General features: G+C 40.5%; 1 protein-coding gene and 1 long non-coding RNA gene across 4 annotated transcripts in view; one reads left to right on the forward strand and one right to left on the reverse strand.

Moving 5' to 3' along the window:
- The window catches only part of SYT1 (synaptotagmin 1), a 334,811-nt gene extending 321,221 nt beyond the window's left edge, over positions 1–13,590 (forward strand). For all 3 annotated transcript variants that reach the window (XM_064701988.1, XM_064701987.1, XM_064701989.1), the window contains 2 exons: positions 6,086–6,219; positions 10,478–13,590. In XM_064701988.1, coding sequence (XP_064558058.1) covers positions 6,086–6,219; positions 10,478–10,684 — 341 coding nt within the window. In that variant the 3' untranslated portion in view covers positions 10,685–13,590. The remainder of the gene's footprint in view (positions 1–6,085; positions 6,220–10,477) is intronic.
- Positions 1–20,696, reverse strand: part of LOC135442315 (uncharacterized) — a 114,215-nt gene that overhangs the window by 85,336 nt on the left and 8,183 nt on the right. The gene's annotated exons all lie outside the window — the stretch shown is intronic.

Below are 20,696 nucleotides of genomic sequence, written 5' to 3' on the forward strand. Positions count from 1 at the left end.
CCTTTTGCTACTCGCCTCTCAAGTCCTGGCTACTGATAAAGACTTGGCCCATAACATCAAGTAATATGCAGCCTGGTAGGGTTATGGAACGTGTGATGGGAGTAACAAAATATCAGCATCAGCTGAAGAGTGGACATTATGTAGCAAATCAACTTTTTTTAAAAGCCCTATTTTTAAGGAAATCTAATTTTAAAAACCTTAGAAACCTTACAAACCATATAGTTTATGCCAAGAGAACTGTTTCCAATGTGAGAGTGTTTTCCAATATTTTTTTCTTGGGACATCAACTGCTCCTTAAAAGTAATGTCCTAACTTTAATTCGTTCATTTGTGGAGGAAGGTAGAAGGCCCAACAGCTTGTGTCAGTGAATCGAAACTATAATTTTTATGCAGTCTAGAAGGTATTTGGGCTTCTTCTTAGTCATTGTGCCATTTATTGTTTTTCCCCCTCGGGCTTTTCTTCCCATTCAAAGCTTTCCATTAATATGAAAAAATACTAGCTGAGAAAATCCAGTATCACTCTAAACTCATTATTTCAGAGATTGTTTTTTTTTATCGACTGTCATCCAAACAAGAATGAACAGAAGAGGAGAAGTCAGGGAAAATTATCCATGCCCTGGATGCCACAGGCATTGTGTGAATTGTCCCTGTCCCTCGGGAGGAAGGGTTTATATGCCCACAGAGGGAGCATGTCTCATGGATCTTGGGAAAAATCAGCAAATCTGTGGGAGCTCCCAGCAAAGTTCTTCTGTTTTGCTTTGCTCTTAGAGCCCTGCTGCTTTCCATAGCCCAGCTCTGGCCCGTGCTGCTGTTTCTCTCCAGAGGCACACAGGTGCTGCCAGCCTCCATCCCAGATACAGTCTCTAGAGAAAAGAAGGTTGTTTGCTGCATTAAATGGCTGCTCTCCCCACTGCCTGCCCAGAGAGCTTCACCTGAAGTTTGTTTGCACAGAAGGGGAACAGGTTAAGGGCGCACTACTGACCCTACTCCAGCTCTGGTCCAAGCCCCTGGCTCGGTCTTGCCTTGCTTTCCACCGTGCTGCTGTGCTGCAGGATGAGAGTGGCTCTTTAGCCTGGCACTAACAATGCACCCTGCATGTCACCTCTGTCCTAACTGCATTTGCACAGCTATTTGCAAAGCTGCATTTCCAAACCTCATTTTCTTTACTTCTTGAATCAATTTCCAAGCTCTTCATTAATTCATTCTGCTTCCTGGAATGGAAACTCCACTGTCTGCTGACACTTTTGCTCTAAATGTCAGTGATGTTGAGCTTTGGCATGGATTGTGCATAAATTTTCTTCTGATGGGAAAAAACACGTGCTAATGAGCACCCAGTTATCCTGAACATTTTGAAGACAAAAATACAGCTGGAGGCAGTTCTGGCACCGTAGTTCTTCACCATTTTTGCATTTTAGTTGAGAACATTTTATTACAGTGTTTTGTCACATGAAAGTATTCAGGTGTATCTATGACTAGTTTGTTCTGGCTCGTGTTTTTTCCTGTTAATCGTGTTAGGCTTTCTCAAAGCTTGTAGAGGGTTTTCTCTGATCTGTCTGCACAGACCTGGATGGGATTTTTTTCTTTAAATCATTAAGCTCCCCCTGCCCACAGGATTGGGACTGAAACTGCTCACACAATCAATTTCAGTGCTATCTCTGACATTTTCCAAATTTATCAACTTCTAGATGCTTTACTTTTCATATTATCATTAGGTTGAAGAAGCCTCCATGTTATTTTTAAAAAGATGGTCACTGTCCTTCTGTTTGCATTCAGAATAAGCCATTGTAGTAAAACCATTCCAAGCTATGTTGTTGATTCTTTTTTTCTGAAGATCCATAGAAATGGAAATTTACATGCTGAATTCTCTCCTACCTATGTGGAAAATTATTTTTCATTAGCTACTTACCTCTCTAACATCTTTTGTCCTGAAAACCCTTGAAAAACAGTCCTCAAGTTCTAGCTTTTCCTGACATACTGTCTTCTGCCACAATTCTCTTCTTTTGAGCTGTAGTGCTTTTTCCTTTTAAGGTTTTCTTTTGTAAAATCTCTTAACCAACTAAGTGCATCTTGTCTACAACATGTCTGTAACTAGTCATTGCTTTAAGAGACATCCAGTTGTGTGTGTATATATAAATATCTATATATATATGCCTTGTGGTCCAGATTACTGTAGAAATCTTGGTATTACATACCATGTCAATTACTTATTAAATAAGGTATTGGCATCATATTGCAAACTTCAGGAAAACAAAATGTGTCAGCTGGTCCTCTCCATGCTTTAAAAGCAGTTCACCTAGCCTCCATTGAGACATTACTGTGAGATCCACAATGCACAATTAGTTGTGAACTGTACATCTTTTTAGCATTCCTGGGTGGACTGTTAATGAGGGAATAAATAGCACAATTTTAATTGGTCCCATACACTGGTTAAAATGGGTTATTAAGCAAGGGACGCAAAGCTATTCTGTCTCCTTCAGCAGAGGGACATCTGGGTGCAACATCTTTTCTTCCAGATAGATGAGTGTGATCCATCCAGAGATACCTGGGGATGTAATGTTTTCTATATCCGTTTACTTGAAAGGAATCAAACTGGCTAAAAATACAGTGATGTTTACCCATGGAGAGAAATTAATATTCTGGGGTGCAATCTATTTAACTAAAGATAGATATTTACTCTGGAATGAGATAACTATCCAGGGTACATAAAGAGAAATACTTATTTTCATTGGCATTGCCCTTTATGACCAGGCTAGGCATTTAACAGGCAATTTGTCATTGCAGGGCTGTAATATCAGTTCTGTCATCCTTACTAGTAGTCTCAGTTCTTCAGTGAGACTATTTACATGTTAAAGTATTACTCAGAATGACTAATGGGGCCAGCACTGAGGTTATGTTGCAAGTAGACAGGAAAGACGTTTCCATTAGCTCTAAACCTTATCTCACAAAAATCACTGGAGACTGGCACTTCCCAGAGGTTCTGCTTTCTCTTGATTATCATCCCTTCTTCCTCTAATTGATTCCAAGCAGTTCAGCTTCTGTTACTTAGTGGAAGAGAATTTGTCTCTTTCAGAGATTTATTCATGAAGTCACAAGAAAGTCTGTGCTTAGGTATCAGGATTTTTGTGCAGAGTGCAAGCAGATTACTGGGGAATTGAGGGAGTTAATGCTGTGGAACATGGGAGAATGTAACTGAAGATAGGGCAGTGCTGGAGGGGCTTATGTATGGGACACAGAAGGATGAGGAGAGGGGAGAATTAGGATCAGGATACTTCAAAAACAAGAAGTGGATATACCATCTAATGAGGATAAACTCAGCCAAAATCTCTAATGGCCCACTTACTTGAGCTGGACACCCTGTTCTGATTTTAAATGTTTGTGATGGCTAAACTTATATAATACTTTCCTGTGAAACAAGAAAAGAAGGAACATGGTTTCAGTTAAGTTCTGTTTGGATTAGCATGACAATTCTACCCTCAGATGAAAGAAAATCGGATTATTTTACTGTGTTATGCCCCATTCTGTGCTCCATTTGGTACCTCTGCCACTCAGTTCTGCACTACAGGGGCACCACTGGGTCATTCCTCTAAACAACTGGCATTTGAGCCTGACTCAACTCCCCAGACTGACAAACAGAAGAAACTGATCAGGACATGAAAAAGAAACCACAGAAATGTGTCTTGTGGGTCTTGTCCCATAGCTGTGAGTTGTCTAGGCTAGGTTTTGTTCTAATGCAAGCATGAAGATAGAAACTATAGAAAGTCAGTAGAAGCAAATAATTTAAATGAATGTACTCACAGATGTAGAAGCATTCAGATACATTGATTTCTAGTTTAAAAATATTCTTCTCCAAAACATGGATTTTGTTATCAATATAGGAATATTTCTGCATCCCTTTCTAAATCTTACAATTTATCTGCATCCCTTTATAAATCTGTACAATTCCTTAAGGACATATGAATAATCATCAAATCTGTGTATATTGTCTGTGCAAAGGCACAGTTCAGCTAAAAATTGGCTTATATCACTTGCATTTATTTTAATAAATTATTCCATTCCAATAGCCTTAATAATAATATATTACTATGCTGTTTAGCCTTCCAATCTAGTGACTCAAATTATATTTTTACAGTATCTTACCTCATTCTCATTTCTTAACACTTTACCACTGACTCATTGACTACTAAACTTTCTTAGTATGTATTAGGTATACCTAAACCAGCATTTTGAAGTTAGCACAGTTTTGCATTCTCCATGGAGCATTAGGGAAAGTGATGAGCTTTTCTCAAGTACCAGCTAATGCTGAAGAATTCCAGATTCGCCTCCTTTCCATCTTCAAAACCCTGTGTGCAGTGATGTTGAACTCGGTATTAAAAAAGAAATAGACCTCTGTTGGCTTTTTGCTAGCATTTTGCTCTTCACATGATACTCCTTGATTCATGAATTGTGCAGCCACAAGGAACCCTCACAATCCCGTCTTGCCTGAAGCATAAACCTACCCTGATTTAATTTCTGTTTGAACTTTGAGTCTTGAGGGAGAAGGAGTCTTAACCCTCTGTAACAGCGAGTTCACCACTGAAGAAGCTACTCCAGCTGTTTCCATCTTATTTCTAAAATATGTGCCTATTTCTAAGTTAGAATTTTCCTAATTCCTTCTCACAGCCATTGGATCTTTTTGTACCCTTGTCTGCTGTCTTGAAGAATCTACTCCCAAAATTAGGTTTCCTTCAGAGGAACTGTAGACTGTGATCAAGTGACTCCAGTAGCTTGTCCTGAACACCCAGGTCTTCCAGAGAAAGGCATATTTTGACTGTAGAAGAGTGCAATTACTCTTCCAAAGATTAATTTCATTGCAGAATCATAAAGCATGGTCTGCTCATATTAAGTGCAGTATTCATTTATCCTTATTCTGTTGCCCAGCCTTTTCCCAGGAGAGGAAGGAGAAGCCCTCTCCTTTGATAGTTTGCGTCATTCAGGCTCCCTTATTTATGCTGCAGGTGACTCATGTCTGGCAGGCATTTTAGATACCTCCTACCAGCTCACTCAAGGGAAGCTTGCCTTGATCTACATCAAAGTTCAGCTGCCTAAAGCCAGAGAGGTACCTACCCAAATTTTGGTGACAGTACCATACAGGATGTTGATACCTATGAGTTTGAGATTCCTCAAATGTTGCTTTGTGGTAAGGCTAAACAGAAAATTAGCTGAACTCAGTGAGGGTACTTGTAATTACCAGCTTCATGGAAGAATGTTAGCTCACTCTCCAGACAGGCACATGGTTCTAGTGATGGATTGAGGACTCACAGTGCTATTCTTTTAAGCAGGCAAAGCCTCCATTGAAATTTCATCACTGAGATACCTCATCAGTGCTGTAATGTGCAGGAAAGGTTTGCTCGCACAAGGAACACCTGATTAGGTACCAAACGAGTTCTGTTCCTTTGCCACCAGAAGCTGTTTGAAGTGACAGTGGGAATTCAACAGAGAATGGCAAAGCCAGTCTGTAATTTATAGGCGCCCCGTGGCTCCCCTGGGCTCTGGCTGTGTGCAGCACTGAGGCAAGGGCTGCTGGTGAAGGGACAGAGTCCTTTTCTGCCAGGCACTGCTGGGCCCTGTCAGTCACAGCCCACCAGGGAGGGCAGGGGACAGGAAAACCACGGCACAGCCCCTGCCCAAGGAGTGATGGGAACAGGTGCCAGGTGGCTGTAGAGCATCCAGCCATGCCAGCTCTGTACCTGCTGTGTGCATTTGGCAGCACTCACCTGTCCTGGGAAAGCCACCCCACAAACCATTGCTGAGAAATGCTTGCATGGTTAATAAGCTGTGGAATGAAGTTAGGTGGAATTTACTCCACCTTCATGATGTTAAGGAGATAAGGCAGTAAATACTTTGTACCTTTTCCCATCAGGAGCACTTCACACTCCTGCAGGAGTTCTTCTATAGTAGAAATTAAGAACTTGTTTAAATATGAGCTGTGAATGTTGTCTGTTTTTGCTTTTTTTTTCTTAATCTACTCCTACATCTATGGGAATAAAATTTGTGGAAAACACACTGAACTCTCCTTCTTAGCTCTCCCTCTTCTCTTCAATGCTTAGATCCCTATGTGAAGATCCATCTGATGCAGAATGGTAAGAGGCTGAAGAAGAAAAAGACTACAATTAAAAAGAACACTCTGAATCCCTACTACAACGAGTCTTTCAGCTTTGAAGTACCATTTGAGCAAATTCAGGTAATGTCAAACAGGGTTCTGTCTTTCCTCTGCATTCCATTTCTCAGCCCTCATAAATATTTAACAGGAATCTTTTTAATTATCACATGTGCATGCCTTCATTAGCACCTAGGTGCCAGCCCTGTGCTACATTAGATGAGTGTGACTGCTTCAAGAGGGAAATTATAAAATGTGAAGTACTTAGGAAGCTTTGATTCATCAGTGAGAAATGGATAACTGACATTTTCTGTTAACAGAAATGGATTTGGGGGGAAAAAATCCACAGGGAGATAGTGAAGGAATGTGCTAGCAAAAAGGTGTAGGGATAAAAGAAAAGCCATATATAACATTTTTCCCTAAATTATTTAAAATAATACATTGGCATTATCAGATAAATTTGTGTTCCTTATGCATCTATTTGCCCTGTTTTTTGAAAGCACTGCAGCAGCCCTTTAAAGTAAAACACCTAATTCATACCCAGCTTTTTTCAAGAGTTATTCACTACACTTTGAAAACTTTCAGTGATTCCTGTGTCCCTTGGAAAAAGGCATTTGAGAATCTCAGAGGCCAGTACTGCAGCCCCTGTTCTCTCAGTGCCTCAGGAGAGCTCCAGCAGTTGTCCAGTTGCTACTCCCAGAGCTCAGTACCTAAAATTAAGGGTCTCGGAAGTCAGCACAGTGAGATGGGAGTCACCTACAGTAGCAATGGGAAATACCAGGACAAAGCATTGTGTATTTTTTTTCAGGGACTTAGTTGCCTATCTTTGAGCTACTGGGAGGCAAACCACCTCTCATGAGAGAGAATTAACTTTTTTTGATGTTAACTGTCTTTTATCTCAAGAGAGAAGTGTTTTTTTAACCATCTCAGGAGGCATGTGGGAAAAGAGCTACATGCTGGCTTCCTTGGCCACAGAGCCCCAGGACTGTGGAGATGTTAGGCAATAAAACAGCTTTTCTGGGTGGAGCTGAGTGGGGAAAGGGTCCTGCCAGGGGCCTCCCAATTTGAATGACCGTAATTTAAAGCATCTGGGAATACATCCTTTTGTGGATTGTAAGAGAGGTTATTGTATAAATTAGGTTCCATGCTTTTAAACTTGTAGTTTAAAAGTTTTAATGTGTTTAAATTGCTTGGACAAAACTTGGAGCCCCCTCTTCATTAGATGAGAGCATGGTTTTGGTTTTCACATTGTGTTTCTTGGATTTTGATAGCAACTGAGCTGGAGAGAAGCCCAGGAGCCAAGGCCTACCTTTCAAGTATCTTGGATTTTATTGACTTGGTACTAACAAATATAATAAAACTAGACAAGGTGAAGCATGGGCACAGTGACTTGGATGCATGACTAGTCCGTTTAGAATTTCTTCATGTACTACTGCATGTACAGGTGTCTATGGATTCTAGGAATCAAAAAGTGGGAAATCCAGTCGATGCTAATTTCTCTTGATTTTAATGAAAGCTGGTCTGTGTGCTTGTGAAAGATTTCGCAACAAGGATCAAAGAGGCAAAAAGAGGTGAATCAAATCAAGTGGCAGTTTAGGCAGTGAGTATTTTGATTTCCAAACAGGGATAGGATTGAAGAGCTGGAATGGTTACCTCCGACTTACCCTGTCAAAACTTTGGCATGGTAGGGCACATTTTTTGTACTTGACCATTTAGCCTTCTAATTCAAAGTCATTTTTTGAGGTGCATGTAGTTTATTTTAAAAGTACTGTGGTTTAGAGGTTTAAATTTTTGTCTTACTTTTTTTTTTTTAATAAGTTTATTAGAATTACCTTTTAGCTATCTACTTGACCATATAGCCCCAATTTTAAATCTGCAATTATGGACTTGGGTCATTTGACAATGTATTTTGAGTTAGTTATAAAAGACTACATTTAGACTACTTCATGATGGATATTGAAGTGATTTCAGCATTAGAAAAACTCATTTAAAATGTTATTTAGACTTACCATGGTAGGAATCACTGTGACCTGTGCTATTCATATAAAGTCATTAAGCAAACTTTCACTGTTTAAAAATAATGGTTATACAAGTTTTTTGATTGTTGGAGAATGGAGAGGTGATGGAGGGAAAGCAGGTCAATAGCAATACATCTGTGTAATTTTAAAGGAGACAAACATTAACATTTCTAACAATTTTACGGTGACTGTGGGTTATGGCTCTTAGGAGAAAGAAAGTGATGTGTTCAAGGGTAATGGGAGAACACCACAGGGAAGTCAAATCCTCCTGCTGCTGGCAGATCAGGCTCGTGTTTTGCCACATGCAGAGCAGACTGCCTCTGCAGGCAGCGGTGTCTCCGGGCCCTCTCAGTCCAAAGGGCTTAATCACACCATGGAAACCGCTAATCCAAGTGTTTATTAGGAGAGGCAGTTCTTTCTACTGGCACCTCTTGGGTTTTGCCATGCAGCTGCTCCTTTAATATGTGGTACAAAGGCAAAGGGATGCTCGCATTTCTCTGTAGGTTTAGTGCAGAGATCATGAGGGGAGAATCATCTCCAAGTTAATTATCTGAGCTGGCTGTTCTTTACATCATTGTAGAGCAAGGAAAAGGGTCCTTCATTTACAGTGCTCATTTTTATTCTTATGATTAACATTAAAAAAAAAAAAAAAAACAGTAATAACTATCCCCAAGCTTCTAGGTAGAGCAGGCAAGCTTTTTTCTGTAGTGCAAAAAAATAGCCTCATGCTTACATTTTATATCTGTGAATGTACCATGAATCTAAAACATAAGTGTTCATTTGGGGAGGTACCATTAGAAGTGAGTGTATTGCAAACAGCAACACTGAAATGTAATTCTGGCAGCTAGAAATACTTGCTTCAGAATATTGCCTTTTATCGTGAGTGCTCTGGGGAGGGAAAATCTTGAGTTTAATGTATACTTTTGTCATCAGCAACTATATAAATACTTAAGTGCCTGCTGGAATCATCTCTTTCTCTGGCTCAGTGAGCTGTTACAATCCTGTAAGGAAAAGGACTTTATAAAATAAACCTCATGACCCTGGTCTTGCTACTTCTAAAAGATAATCCTATTACAAGCCCTGAAATTAATCATTCTAGTAAGAGATCTGCATTGTAGATATATTCAAAGCTTTAAATTTAAAATCCTAATTCTAGAGAATAGAGGATTTTTCTGGAAGTATGTTTCAGGTCATTCTTCCTTCTATTCAGGAAGCTGACACTGTAATCAGGAAAAGAACTGTATGCTCATCATTAAAAATAAACCCCGATAAGGAGAAGTGTTTACAGTTTTGTAAAATAAGAAGGAAAGTCTCAAGTGGTGTTGCAGGAGAACACCACTCCACTGAAGGAAAAGCTGTTTATGCTCTTCTGACAATTATTAAAGACCTGAAAGAAAGGAATTGTGTGCATCTGCACACAACTCCAAACATAAATGCATGGCTCAAACACCTCCCAGTGTTCCCCAGCCCAAATGGATGGAAAATTGTCTTTGAGCTGTGACAGATGGGCTCACACAGACCATGTGGGACCTGTTTAACCCTGTTTGCCAGGGGTCACCATTCCTACAGAAGTGGCACTCCAGCATCAGCTCAGTCGTAGGCTGTGCCAGTGTCAGAGCCCTGAGACACCAGGGGTTTATACATCATTCCAGCTCCCTCAAGCAGCCAGCCTGTTTCCTAGATTTCTCTGTAAATACACAGAATATACACAGTGTACCCACATGCTTGTACATGTGCACAAGTGCACACACATGTGCATAGAGATTAGAACACGTGTGTGTGTGTGTGTGTGTGTGTGTGTGTGTGTGTGTGTGTGTGTGTAGTAACCATAAGGGCTGTCTTCTGAATTTTTCTGGAAATACCTGACTAGCCTACTGGATGGGTGGGTAAGAGCTGCTAAGAAGTAGAAAAGCAGCTAACAGAATGGAGTACAGCATTGCAAACATAAAGCCATTTCTGAAATTTAGTTGTTAACTTATTTACTTAAAAAATAAGGGTCTGTAAAATTGCACAACTTTTGAATTAACTCACCTGTAAATTGTTAATCTGTTAAAGGATAAACAATCAGCCTCAATTTCCATATGAAGCTGTTCAATGCAAAGGGACAAATTTCAAGCTAACAAGGAGGTGGTAAACCTGATTTTATTTGGAAGGCTCACAAGAAGCAAAACCAAATTTCGAATTTTCCCCTCATAGGGGGAATCTACTCCAGCTGTCACACACTTCCCCCTTCACGACTCCTCCATGGCTGGCTGTCCCTACATTCATCCCTGCCAACCTTCCCTTACAGTCATACTCACTGCTCTTCCTGGGTCTCGTTACAGAAAGTGCAAATTGTTGTGACTGTTTTGGACTATGACAAGATTGGCAAGAACGATGCCATCGGGAAGGTGTTTGTGGGCTACAACAGCACCGGCGCGGAGCTGCGGCACTGGTCAGACATGCTGGCCAACCCACGGCGGCCCATCGCGCAGTGGCACACCCTGCAGCCCGAGGAGGAGGTCGATGCCATGCTGGCAGTCAAGAAGTAAATTAAATTGAGTTAAGTTAAATTAAATTAAATTAAATTATGAAGAAGAAAAAGAAAAAGACGAAGAAGCCTTTCTGCATTTGCCCACATAGTGCTCTTTAGCCAGTATCTGTAAATACCTCAGTAATATGGGTCCTTTCATTTCCAGCCATGTGTTCCCGACACAGATCAGTTGTACTTTAAAATTCCCATTTTAATTTGCACAAATTTAAATGTAGAGAGCCTTTCAAAGGCGCTTCATTTCACCACTGCCCACACCAGATCTACTCTTCTTTTAAGCAATATGATGTGTAGATAGAGCATGACAGAAATTATTTATTGTATCACACAGTTGTATATATACATCAGTATGCTGAGAATTTATTTCTAGTTTGTGTATTTGTATGTTGTAAGCGTTTCCTAATCTGTGTATATCTAGATGTTTTTAATAAGATGTTCTATTTTAAATTATGTAAATTGACTGAGATATAGGAGAGCTGATACTATATTATAGGGTAACTATTGTATCGTCTGCATTCCAGAAAAAAAAATCCAACTTGTAAGGCACTAGTAGTGTTACACTGACATCTTAAAGGACAACTTAAATCTGAGCTTTCAACTGGACCATCCTAATAGCACACTTCAGGTCCACAGTGAATCTTGGAGGGGCAAATCCAATTGGGTAGACTTCTTTCACAGGCAACTTAGCATGATCTGAGCAGTTCCATGGCTGACCTCATGGAGATGTAGCCAGAAGCCAGGATATAATTTTTTTGTATATATTCCAAAGCAAACACATAACAGACTGAAATGGCTTTAGATTCAAAGTTGAGGAAGCAGTTCCACAGGAGACAGCAATTTCATCTAACATACGAAGACAGACCACTGCAGAAGTGCAGGGAGGGGGAAGAGGGAAATGCAGCAGTAGTAAAATGCTGCCATGAAAACAAGAGTAGCTCTCCATTATCACCTTTATACAAAATTTGCATACTGTGAATTCCATCCACAATTTCACATTATAATGAGTTTGCACATTAGACTTTGTAACAAAATATTTTATGATACTAACTCAGATTAGAAGGAATGCAGAATATTTTTTAGACACAGCCGTGTGAGTTTATTATACAAAATAGTTTCATGGTAAACAGACAGTATTGTAATCCCATCAGAAGATGACAAAATTTAGCCATAGTTCTAAATGCACTTCAAAGTAAGCCAAAAGAGAACAGCTAGTGACCTTTTATATACTATTTATACTTAAGTTTTAATTTGTCCTTTAAAAAAAAGTGAAAACAAAGAACAAGTTCTAGAAAACTGAAGCAACCTCTTCTGTATACTAGATGCTCGTTTCAGGAGGAGTTTTTAAATGTTTTAAATGTTATTATGTAGTAAATGGCACTATTATGAAGCTATTAGTCATTCCATAAGAGTCTTGAAAGACTGCTCTGTGTATCACTGTGACTGCCGTGTGTGCTTAGAAATGTAGTTTTCTCAGTGGATAGCAACCAATTTATTCCGTAGTGATATTGTACTAATACTGCCATTCCCTTCTACTGCACTGCCGAAGGAACGCATAGCACAAGCAGTTCCAGTTGTTACGGACCAATGTAGAACTGGAGAGCTATGCAGGGGACGAGGATGCTCTAGAGAATGGGTTGACCACGCAGCATTTTGTCGAGCCCTGTGCAATACTCTACGTTTCCAAGCGCCCTCGCCCCTGCTGCTTTCCCGTAGAGTCATCTGACAGCTCCCCAGCATGGCACCTCCGCTGTACCATCTCATCAAGGCATTCAGGGCATCACCTCTAGCTCATGCACCGTCCTGGGAGGCCCCTCGCTTATCTTTCCAAGCTGTGAATATATTTATAATGCTTTTGAAGAGTTCATTATTTTCAGCAATGCAAATTACCCTAGAAATGTGGAAATGCTATTGCTTTTGGAGGGAGGCATGAGAGTTAACCAATAATGTTCTTATCAGTCTTCTGTGTCTAACAAAGATGAATGTAATTGGAGAACTGTGCGCTGCAAACTGAATTCCACAGCCTCTCTCAAGGCTCTGCCTAGAGGTGTGACAGTCTCAGAGGTCAGTGCAGGGATGGCCAAGCATCCCTGTTTTTCAGTACTTTGAGGGTAAAAGTGGCAGCAAAGTACTGGGAGGAGAATAAAAGCCTGCATCTCTCCCCACCTCCAAAAGTGAGAATAGCAAGATCCATTTTCTTTCTTTTTTACATGAAACATAGAAAAAACACAAGCGAGACATTTTCTGATAGAAACAGGCACATACATGCAAAGCATCAAGCTGGAATATTTAAAAATCTTATCCTTAAGGACCAAACCCCACCAAAGAGAAGAAATAGACAGTCAGCTTTCCAGCCTAAGAGCTTCATGGTCTCCAGCTTTCAGTTACTCATTCAGGATAGCTGCAGGTTCAAAGTGCCAGGACTGACTTACTGTGTTAAGGTGTTCTTAATGCTTTCTCTTCCTACACTGCCAGACTGAACGTCACCCTAGAACTGGTTTGTAAGGTACAATGATTCTCAGAGACTGAACCTGCCATGTGACCAAGATGACATTTTTCATCCTCGAAGAAGCCACATGTACCTTTCTGACAAAGCTGTGTGAAGTATTAGAATCTGATGCTGTAGAAAGATCCTAGTTGCCTTTGTGTATATTTACTGCCTGCTTGAGTGTTTCTCTGTGTGGGTTTTCTCTGTATCTTGTAGAAATGTTTGGGGTGTTTTATCCTGCCATATCGCTCGTGGCCCGCGAGCTGACAACTTTAGCCGTATTTTACCTTCATTTTTGATGAGGTGGTTTATATTTTGTTTCACTTTGTGTAGTGACTCCCCACAGTAGAGTTTTCCAATTGTCGTTAAAATAACATACATATTACACAGATATTCAATAAAAATGTTTTATTTCCTGTTGATGTTCTGGCATTTCTCTTTTGATCTAAAATTTTGAAAAGACAGTTCACTCCAGGATTTTCACACAATCACATACTTTGAAGTGTCACAAGTGAAATAGCACAGCACGTTTCGAGGGGCTGTGAAAAGCTGCTTTCATCAGTAAGACAGTCACAGCCAGCAGCGCTACAGTAGATGAATTCTCCACCTCTGTTGCAGATGAAGCACTATTACCTTGTTTACCCAGGAGCCTGATTATTTGCCTCAAAAACCATCATGCTCTATCAAAACATGACCATGACAAAAACTCCCAAGTAGTTGCCTGCACATCAGTATTCTTCCAGACAATTGTGCTAAAGCTGTGGTTGAAGTTTTCCTTCAGAGAGAGATGGTATATTTTAACCTATATCCAACTGCTACTTCTAAGATGACCATAAAATTAAACCTCTTGTAGACTAAAGATTATTAAATAAGTGCTTAAACCATGGGGGAAAGGGGCAGGGAGAAGGTATTGCAGGTTCAATCTGCACCGGCCATTTTTGCAGCTCTTAAGAATACCAAGAAGACATCTCTGTCAATCAAAGCCAGTTCTTTCAGCAGAGTAATCACTTAAAGTCAGTCATTACAACTAATGTAAGGAAAAACCCTTCATATAATAGCTGTTATACTAAGCAGGGATAGCAGCAAAAATTACCAATTTTATTCAGCTCATTTAACCCCTAATCAACTGTCAAGAAAAACATTCTTCCCAACTGTCAGACTGTTACCAAAGCAAAGTATCTGTCTCTCCTTCACTTTTCACATCATGAGTCAATGAAAGTTAATTGCCTGTTAGTTATGCAAAGCAAAAAATTAAAACAGTTTATTTTTGATTACTCTAACAGCCCTGTTTTATTTATTTAGGCTTTAACATTTCCACTCCAGGCTGTCAGTTCAGTTTTACACAGTGACCTGCTTTTCAGAACATGAACATACCAAATGTACATCCAGCCCAAATTTTCAGTATCCGTTCAAGCACTGATGCTCATCCAGGCATTGAAGAAAGTATGAAAAAAGGAGTTTTCTTTATATAACACCAAAATTTTTAAGCAGCCTTCTTAACCTTTACCTTACATGCATCAAATCTTTATCTTCGGTACAGAGAATACTTTTAATATTGCATCAAAAAGTAGTTCCAAAAGCACATGACAAACTGGCACAGAGAACACTACCTCTGTGTAGCTTTGACATGAGCCATACAAACAGATGTATGTCAAGATTATGCTGTATTCAAAATAAAAAAGAAAGTTCTACAAACTAGGGGATGATCCAGATGTCCTTCATGGAGCTTATAGAGAGGCCAAATAAATTGGGGAAGTGAAGATAGCTCTTCCATGCTTCTGGGGTGAAGGTAGAGGGTACATCTAGTACAGGTGTTTTTTTTTTTCCAGTGCATGCACTGTGTGATAACATGCTGAGATTTTGAACAGCCATTTAGCAAAAAAAAAAATACACCAACCTTACCAAATAAAGAATTTCATCTTCTGACAGAACCAATCTCATCAGTTTGACAGCTCACATTTAATTTCAGATCTTTGTACACTGTCTGATTACTTACAACCAAGAGAGCACACAGTAGGCAATGATGCCCTGATGTTAGAGCACCAAATGGAGCTGACACCAGTTTTCCTCATAAACAAAAGGCCAATGCACAGAAGTGGCAAAACAGTCTCTGCTCTCCTAATCAAGATTATCCCACAGTCCTGCACAGACCTGAGTTTGCTTGCATTCCCCTTGAGCCATGGGGAAGTTCTTTTATCCGTTACATTTACAAACATGTTCCTTTGCCTAGAAGGTTTCATGGCTTTCCTAAGGAGCGGCAGTGCCCACTGGCACCAAGAATTTGTTCCAAAACCATGACATGGATCTGTCATTGGAAACTTCCAGATTGAGCTCAGGCTATATTTGTCTTCTTCAGCCATACACCATGATCTGACACTGATTCATAGGTAAAAACTCCGATGGAATGCTATCAAGGAAATTAAGCAATCAGAGTGACTCATAGAGTCCTTTTCATGGATTAAATTAAGATTAAATGGTCAAATTGCAATATAGTGTATGATTAAGGGTGAGGTGCTAAAGAGGTTCATTGTTGCACATGAACATTTATTAGTGATGTAGAAAACAGATGAATGAGTTGGCAAAATTTACCCCTAGTGTAAAATTTTTTCAGCTGGAACAAATCTAAATTATGAGTCCATCTCTAATTTCATATATTGAGAATCAAGTACCAAAACAGGCATTTCATTCAAATGTTACTGATGACCCAAATATTTTGGAGCAATTTTTGAACAGTAGTAGCAAAAATGTCTCTAAAGATGATCTCAAATGAGAAGGTAAGAGAGCTAATCGAGCCACTGAGACAAACAAAGACAGAGCCCTTTTTTTTGTACAAGAGTTATTTCCAGAAAAATCAATTTGTCTTCTCAGTAGTCTCTAAGAAGGTAATGAAAGCTTCTGATGAACTGGGAGTACACAAAGGACGTTCAAATTACAATCCTCATATCCATATTTAGCCTTCATGTATGTTATCTGGAATATGTTTATTTGTAGACATACTTCACACACGGACAGAACATGCTCTGTGTCCCAGTGCAGCACTTGTACAGATGCCAGGATGCTTCCTGGCTTCAGACTGGAGCTGCTGCCACTGAGACATCATACCCTTCATGCAAGTGTCTCAAAGTGCTTTTCAAAGGTCAGACTGAACCTTGGAAAATACCTGTGGGAAAACTGGAAAATACTATCCCATTAAGAGCCATCGTATGGTCTGGTGTAGAGTAAAAAGTTTTCTGCCACAGCTGAATCAGGTAAGTCTTTGTAGTTGAAACACAGGGTATAAAAAAGAATTAAGAGGAGTCCTTGGCGGAAAGAAATTCTGAAAAGTAAATCTAAAAAGATCCAGTCTTGAGGGAAACAAAGACTTTTATGGAGACAATACAAGTGAACAGCAATAAGAAATGCAGGGCTATTGAGTAAATCCTAGCTATCCAGAGTTCTGCTATACTACAGAAAAAGCAGCTACAGATTCATACCAGAGCAGAGTCCTGCCTAAGTCACATAGTGCCTTGTCTTTGAGCCTTCCAAGTCTCCAGAATAAAACCTGAGAAGATTCATGTTATCATTGCTTTGCTCCATGCTTCCGAAAAGAGCATTTTTCCTACCACAAAGAATTAGCTTTCCCACTCCAGCCCAGTCATGAGGAGAATTGGTTAATGCTCTCACTCCCTGGATTTAATACAAACAAATAGCTGCCTGAAAGGTTTGAGCACCGTGACCATAATTAAATCTGCAATAATTAGTAATGCAACGACAGCAAGCAAGAAAGCAGGCACGCTTCTCCAATTGACATTTTTTGAAGTACAGATAACACAGAGGAATAAACTGGCAAAAATACAGGAAGAAAAAGAAATTGCTTACAGACCAGGGGACCAAATCTCTCTCTTGGCATATAGCCCCAGTCGACAAGGTCTTACATGTTTTTGTCTTTCCCCATGTCACTGTTCTGTCAATAGAGCCACGAAATCTCTTGTATTTGAACTTCTGATCCCAAGTTTGCTATTATGTTGTATTTACTAATCCAGCTGAGTACAAACTGTTCCCTTCTTGATTGTTCTTGATGCTTCCTTTGCTGCACTTTTTTCTAGCCAACTTTCTAAAGTTTATTCAACTACTCTGCAACAACTCCTCACAATCTCTTAGGAACCTGGGTTCAGGAAAAAACACTTGAGTTGCCTCAGTGTTTGCAAACTGGTTGCAAAGCCTTTGCGACCAGTTAATACTTGTTGCAGAATATAAACTACATGGATGCTACAGTGTTTCATTCACTTCCCTCAGCATAAAACCTACCTTGGGTACCTATGCCATGTAGAGTACACTTTTTTCTTGATTATATTCTGCCACTTATTAGCAATGGACTGTCACACCAGCCCTCCAAAGAAATGTAGTAGCAGTTTTAATAGATAAGATATATGATGGACTGGGTGAAAAGAAGGGCTTTGTTTTCTTCCCCTGCACCAGAAATTATAAATCAGTTCCAACCATGACTTTCACATCACTTTCCAGCAACTTTCATCATCTCAAGTGCCTTCACAAAACCTCCTGTAACCTTTTCCCTAAGACAGGGAGAACACTCTCCCTGCCTGGCATCATAACAGAAACCCACTGCATTTTATCTCGGGCAGCTGAACAATCAGTATGGGCTGCACATGAGTCTCACCAGTCTCCTCCCAGCCTGTTTTGAAGTTAGCAGTACTAATACTTCTCTGATTACATGCTAGAACTGCCCCTGCTCATGGCCTGGCTTAGGCTGGTTTGACTCAGATTCTCTTTTTAAGGCATCTCATGAGGAGCAAACTTTTGTTCAGATCACCATCCCTTACCCACTCTGAGTTATCTTAGAGAAAAATTTACATTTTAATGTCTACAGAATAGACAGCAAACATCAAGCAGAATGTAAATACAGGTGACACAGAAGTCAACTTCACTGCTATGTAGATTTTAAAATGCATTAAAAGAATAAGCAACTTAAAAGCATTATCAGGCAACTCCTTCATTCTCCTGCCAGCCTGGGTAACATTTTTATAATGTCTTCACTCTTTTGTATGTGTGTGCATTCATTAACTCCTGGGTGACAGCTCCATAAATCCTCTCACACTCTTGATATGTTCAAGGAGAAATGAGGAGCTCCTTCATGACATAATATTTCACATCCCCACACAATTTCACAACGTGTTCCTCGACTAGCAGCTGCTAAATACAGGTATGCACTGGCACTCTGCATTCCCAGTACTTCAGGTTAGGTCTCCTCCACATGTAATCAGTAATAAACCATTCCTTGATGAGAGCATTACATGGCATACATGTAATGCACACACCACATTCCTCTTTCTTTTATACCTACATTGTTGCCTTGTTCACTTTTCCTAGGGTTTGTAGCACACACACTTCTGGTCCACAATCTGGGCATCTGAGGGTTACTGCACTGCAAATTCCAGCTATTTAAATTCTGAAGCCATAGCAAAGGCCTTAAAGATGTGTAGCTTTTAACACTGCAAATCTGAAATTATCACTGATATAATTTGATAAACAAATATATTATCACCAGCCAAATCATCTTACTCAAAAGCATCTGGATCTTCATGGCCTTAAAGATCCCTATACTCCTCCTTAATTTGAAATAAAAGAAATTTTAAAAAAGAGAAGATTAATGCCCTTCCCTGCTCATCTCGTTAACAATATGTTTCCCACATAGTAGAACAGGCACTACAGCCACTTACTGTGACATAGTTAGCAGAGCTAGGTAATTTTCAAAATCCTGCAAGAATTGTATCCTTTCATCTGAAGTACTTGGAACATAATGAAAACATTTTATCCTGTTAATTATCTAAAACAGTTACCCATGGAGTGAATTTGGTCTTATTAGCAGCAACATGGTCTCTTCCTTGTCATGCAACATGATTCAACAAGTCTGGTAACACAGCCACAGGGTACTTATCAAAGGGGAAAAAAATCCTGCATTGGAAATTACTGATCTGGATAATACCACAAAATCACTGACTCATAACACCTGGCTCCCAGAGATTGCCTGGAGAATACTGTCCAGACTTGGCCCAAGGTGTCATAAGAGAAACCAAGGACTTTGTAAGGAGCAGTGAGCTATTTCCTTAGTTTGCAGGCAGTTTTCCCATGTTTAAAAAGTACAGTGTGTGTAGCAAAAGCATAAAGTCAGGTCTTTCCCTTCACCAAACTTTACAGGATTAAAAAAAGGAAAGTCCTGATGAGGAGCAGCTGACTTCAGCTTGTACAGAACTGGACTTTGCATCAGCCCCTTCCTCCCCGCTTGGTCTAAAAGGCATTCAAGGGATGGAGGTCAGAAGTTTGCTGGCAAACATAACAGCAAGGAGCCAGAGTATCTGTACTGTAAGAATGTCTGGCATCCTTCTCTCTAAACTGAAGAGAGACAGACTGATGGATGGACTGATAGGTGGGTGAGGAACTGGTTGGATGTCATATCCAGAGGGTGGTGGTCAGCAGCTCAGTATCCCAATGGAGGTCAGTGACAGGGGCTGTCCCTCAGGGCTCTGCACTGGGACCAGCACAGGTTGGTATCTCCATCAGTGACAAAGGCTGTGGGACTGAGTGCACCCTCAGCAGCTTTGCAGAGAACACCAAGCTGAGTGGGGCAGCTGACACAGCTGAGGGATTGGAGCCGGAGAAATCAGGCCATGGGCCCCTCGTGAGGTTCAACAAGGCCAAGGTGCTGCACCTGCGTTGGGCAAGCCCCAGTAAAAGCTGAGGGATGGAGGGATTGAGAGCAGCCCTGCTGAGAAGGAGCTGGGGACAGTGATGGATGAGAATCTGGACCTGAGCTGGCCATGGGCACTCACAGCCCTGACACCCAGTTGTGTCCTGGGCTGCATCCCAGGCAGCATGGACAGCAGGTGGGGAGGGGGATCTGCTGCTGTGGTGGGACCCCACCTGCAGGGCTGCCTCCAGCTGTGGCCTCCAGCACAGGAGGGACAAGGAGCTGTTGGAGTGAGTCCAGAGGAGGCCACCAAGATGGTTAGAAGGATGAATAACCTGTCCTATGAGCAAAGGCTGAAAGGATTGGGATTGCTCAGCCTGGAAAAAATAATACTATGGGGTGACCTAATTGTGACTTTTTAATACTTAAGGGACTTACAAGAAAGATGAGAACAGACATTAGCAGGGCCTGCTGCAATAGGACAGAGTGAACTGGAAGAGGATCGATTCAGACTAGATACAAGGAAGAAAATTTTTTACAATGAGGGTGGTGAAACACTGGAACAGGTTGTCCAGGGAGACAGTAGATATCCCATCCCTGGGAACATTCAAGGTCAGGTTGGACCCCATGCTCTCATTGCAGGGCAGTCAGATTAGATGACCTTTAAAGATTATCCAACCCAAACTATTCTTTGATTAATCTTATCAGTCCAACAATTCCATCAGCCACTATCTCTCACCCCTCAAGCTTCTCACCTTCCTCAGTGAGTATCAGTTCATGCAAAGATGGCAAATCCATCTTCTTTGCTGTGTTTGTCAATAAAAACTGGGAGAAACACTGCCT

This window comes from Zonotrichia leucophrys, chromosome 1A (assembly GCF_028769735.1).
Source record: "Zonotrichia leucophrys gambelii isolate GWCS_2022_RI chromosome 1A, RI_Zleu_2.0, whole genome shotgun sequence".
Lineage (NCBI taxonomy): Eukaryota > Metazoa > Chordata > Aves > Passeriformes > Passerellidae > Zonotrichia > Zonotrichia leucophrys.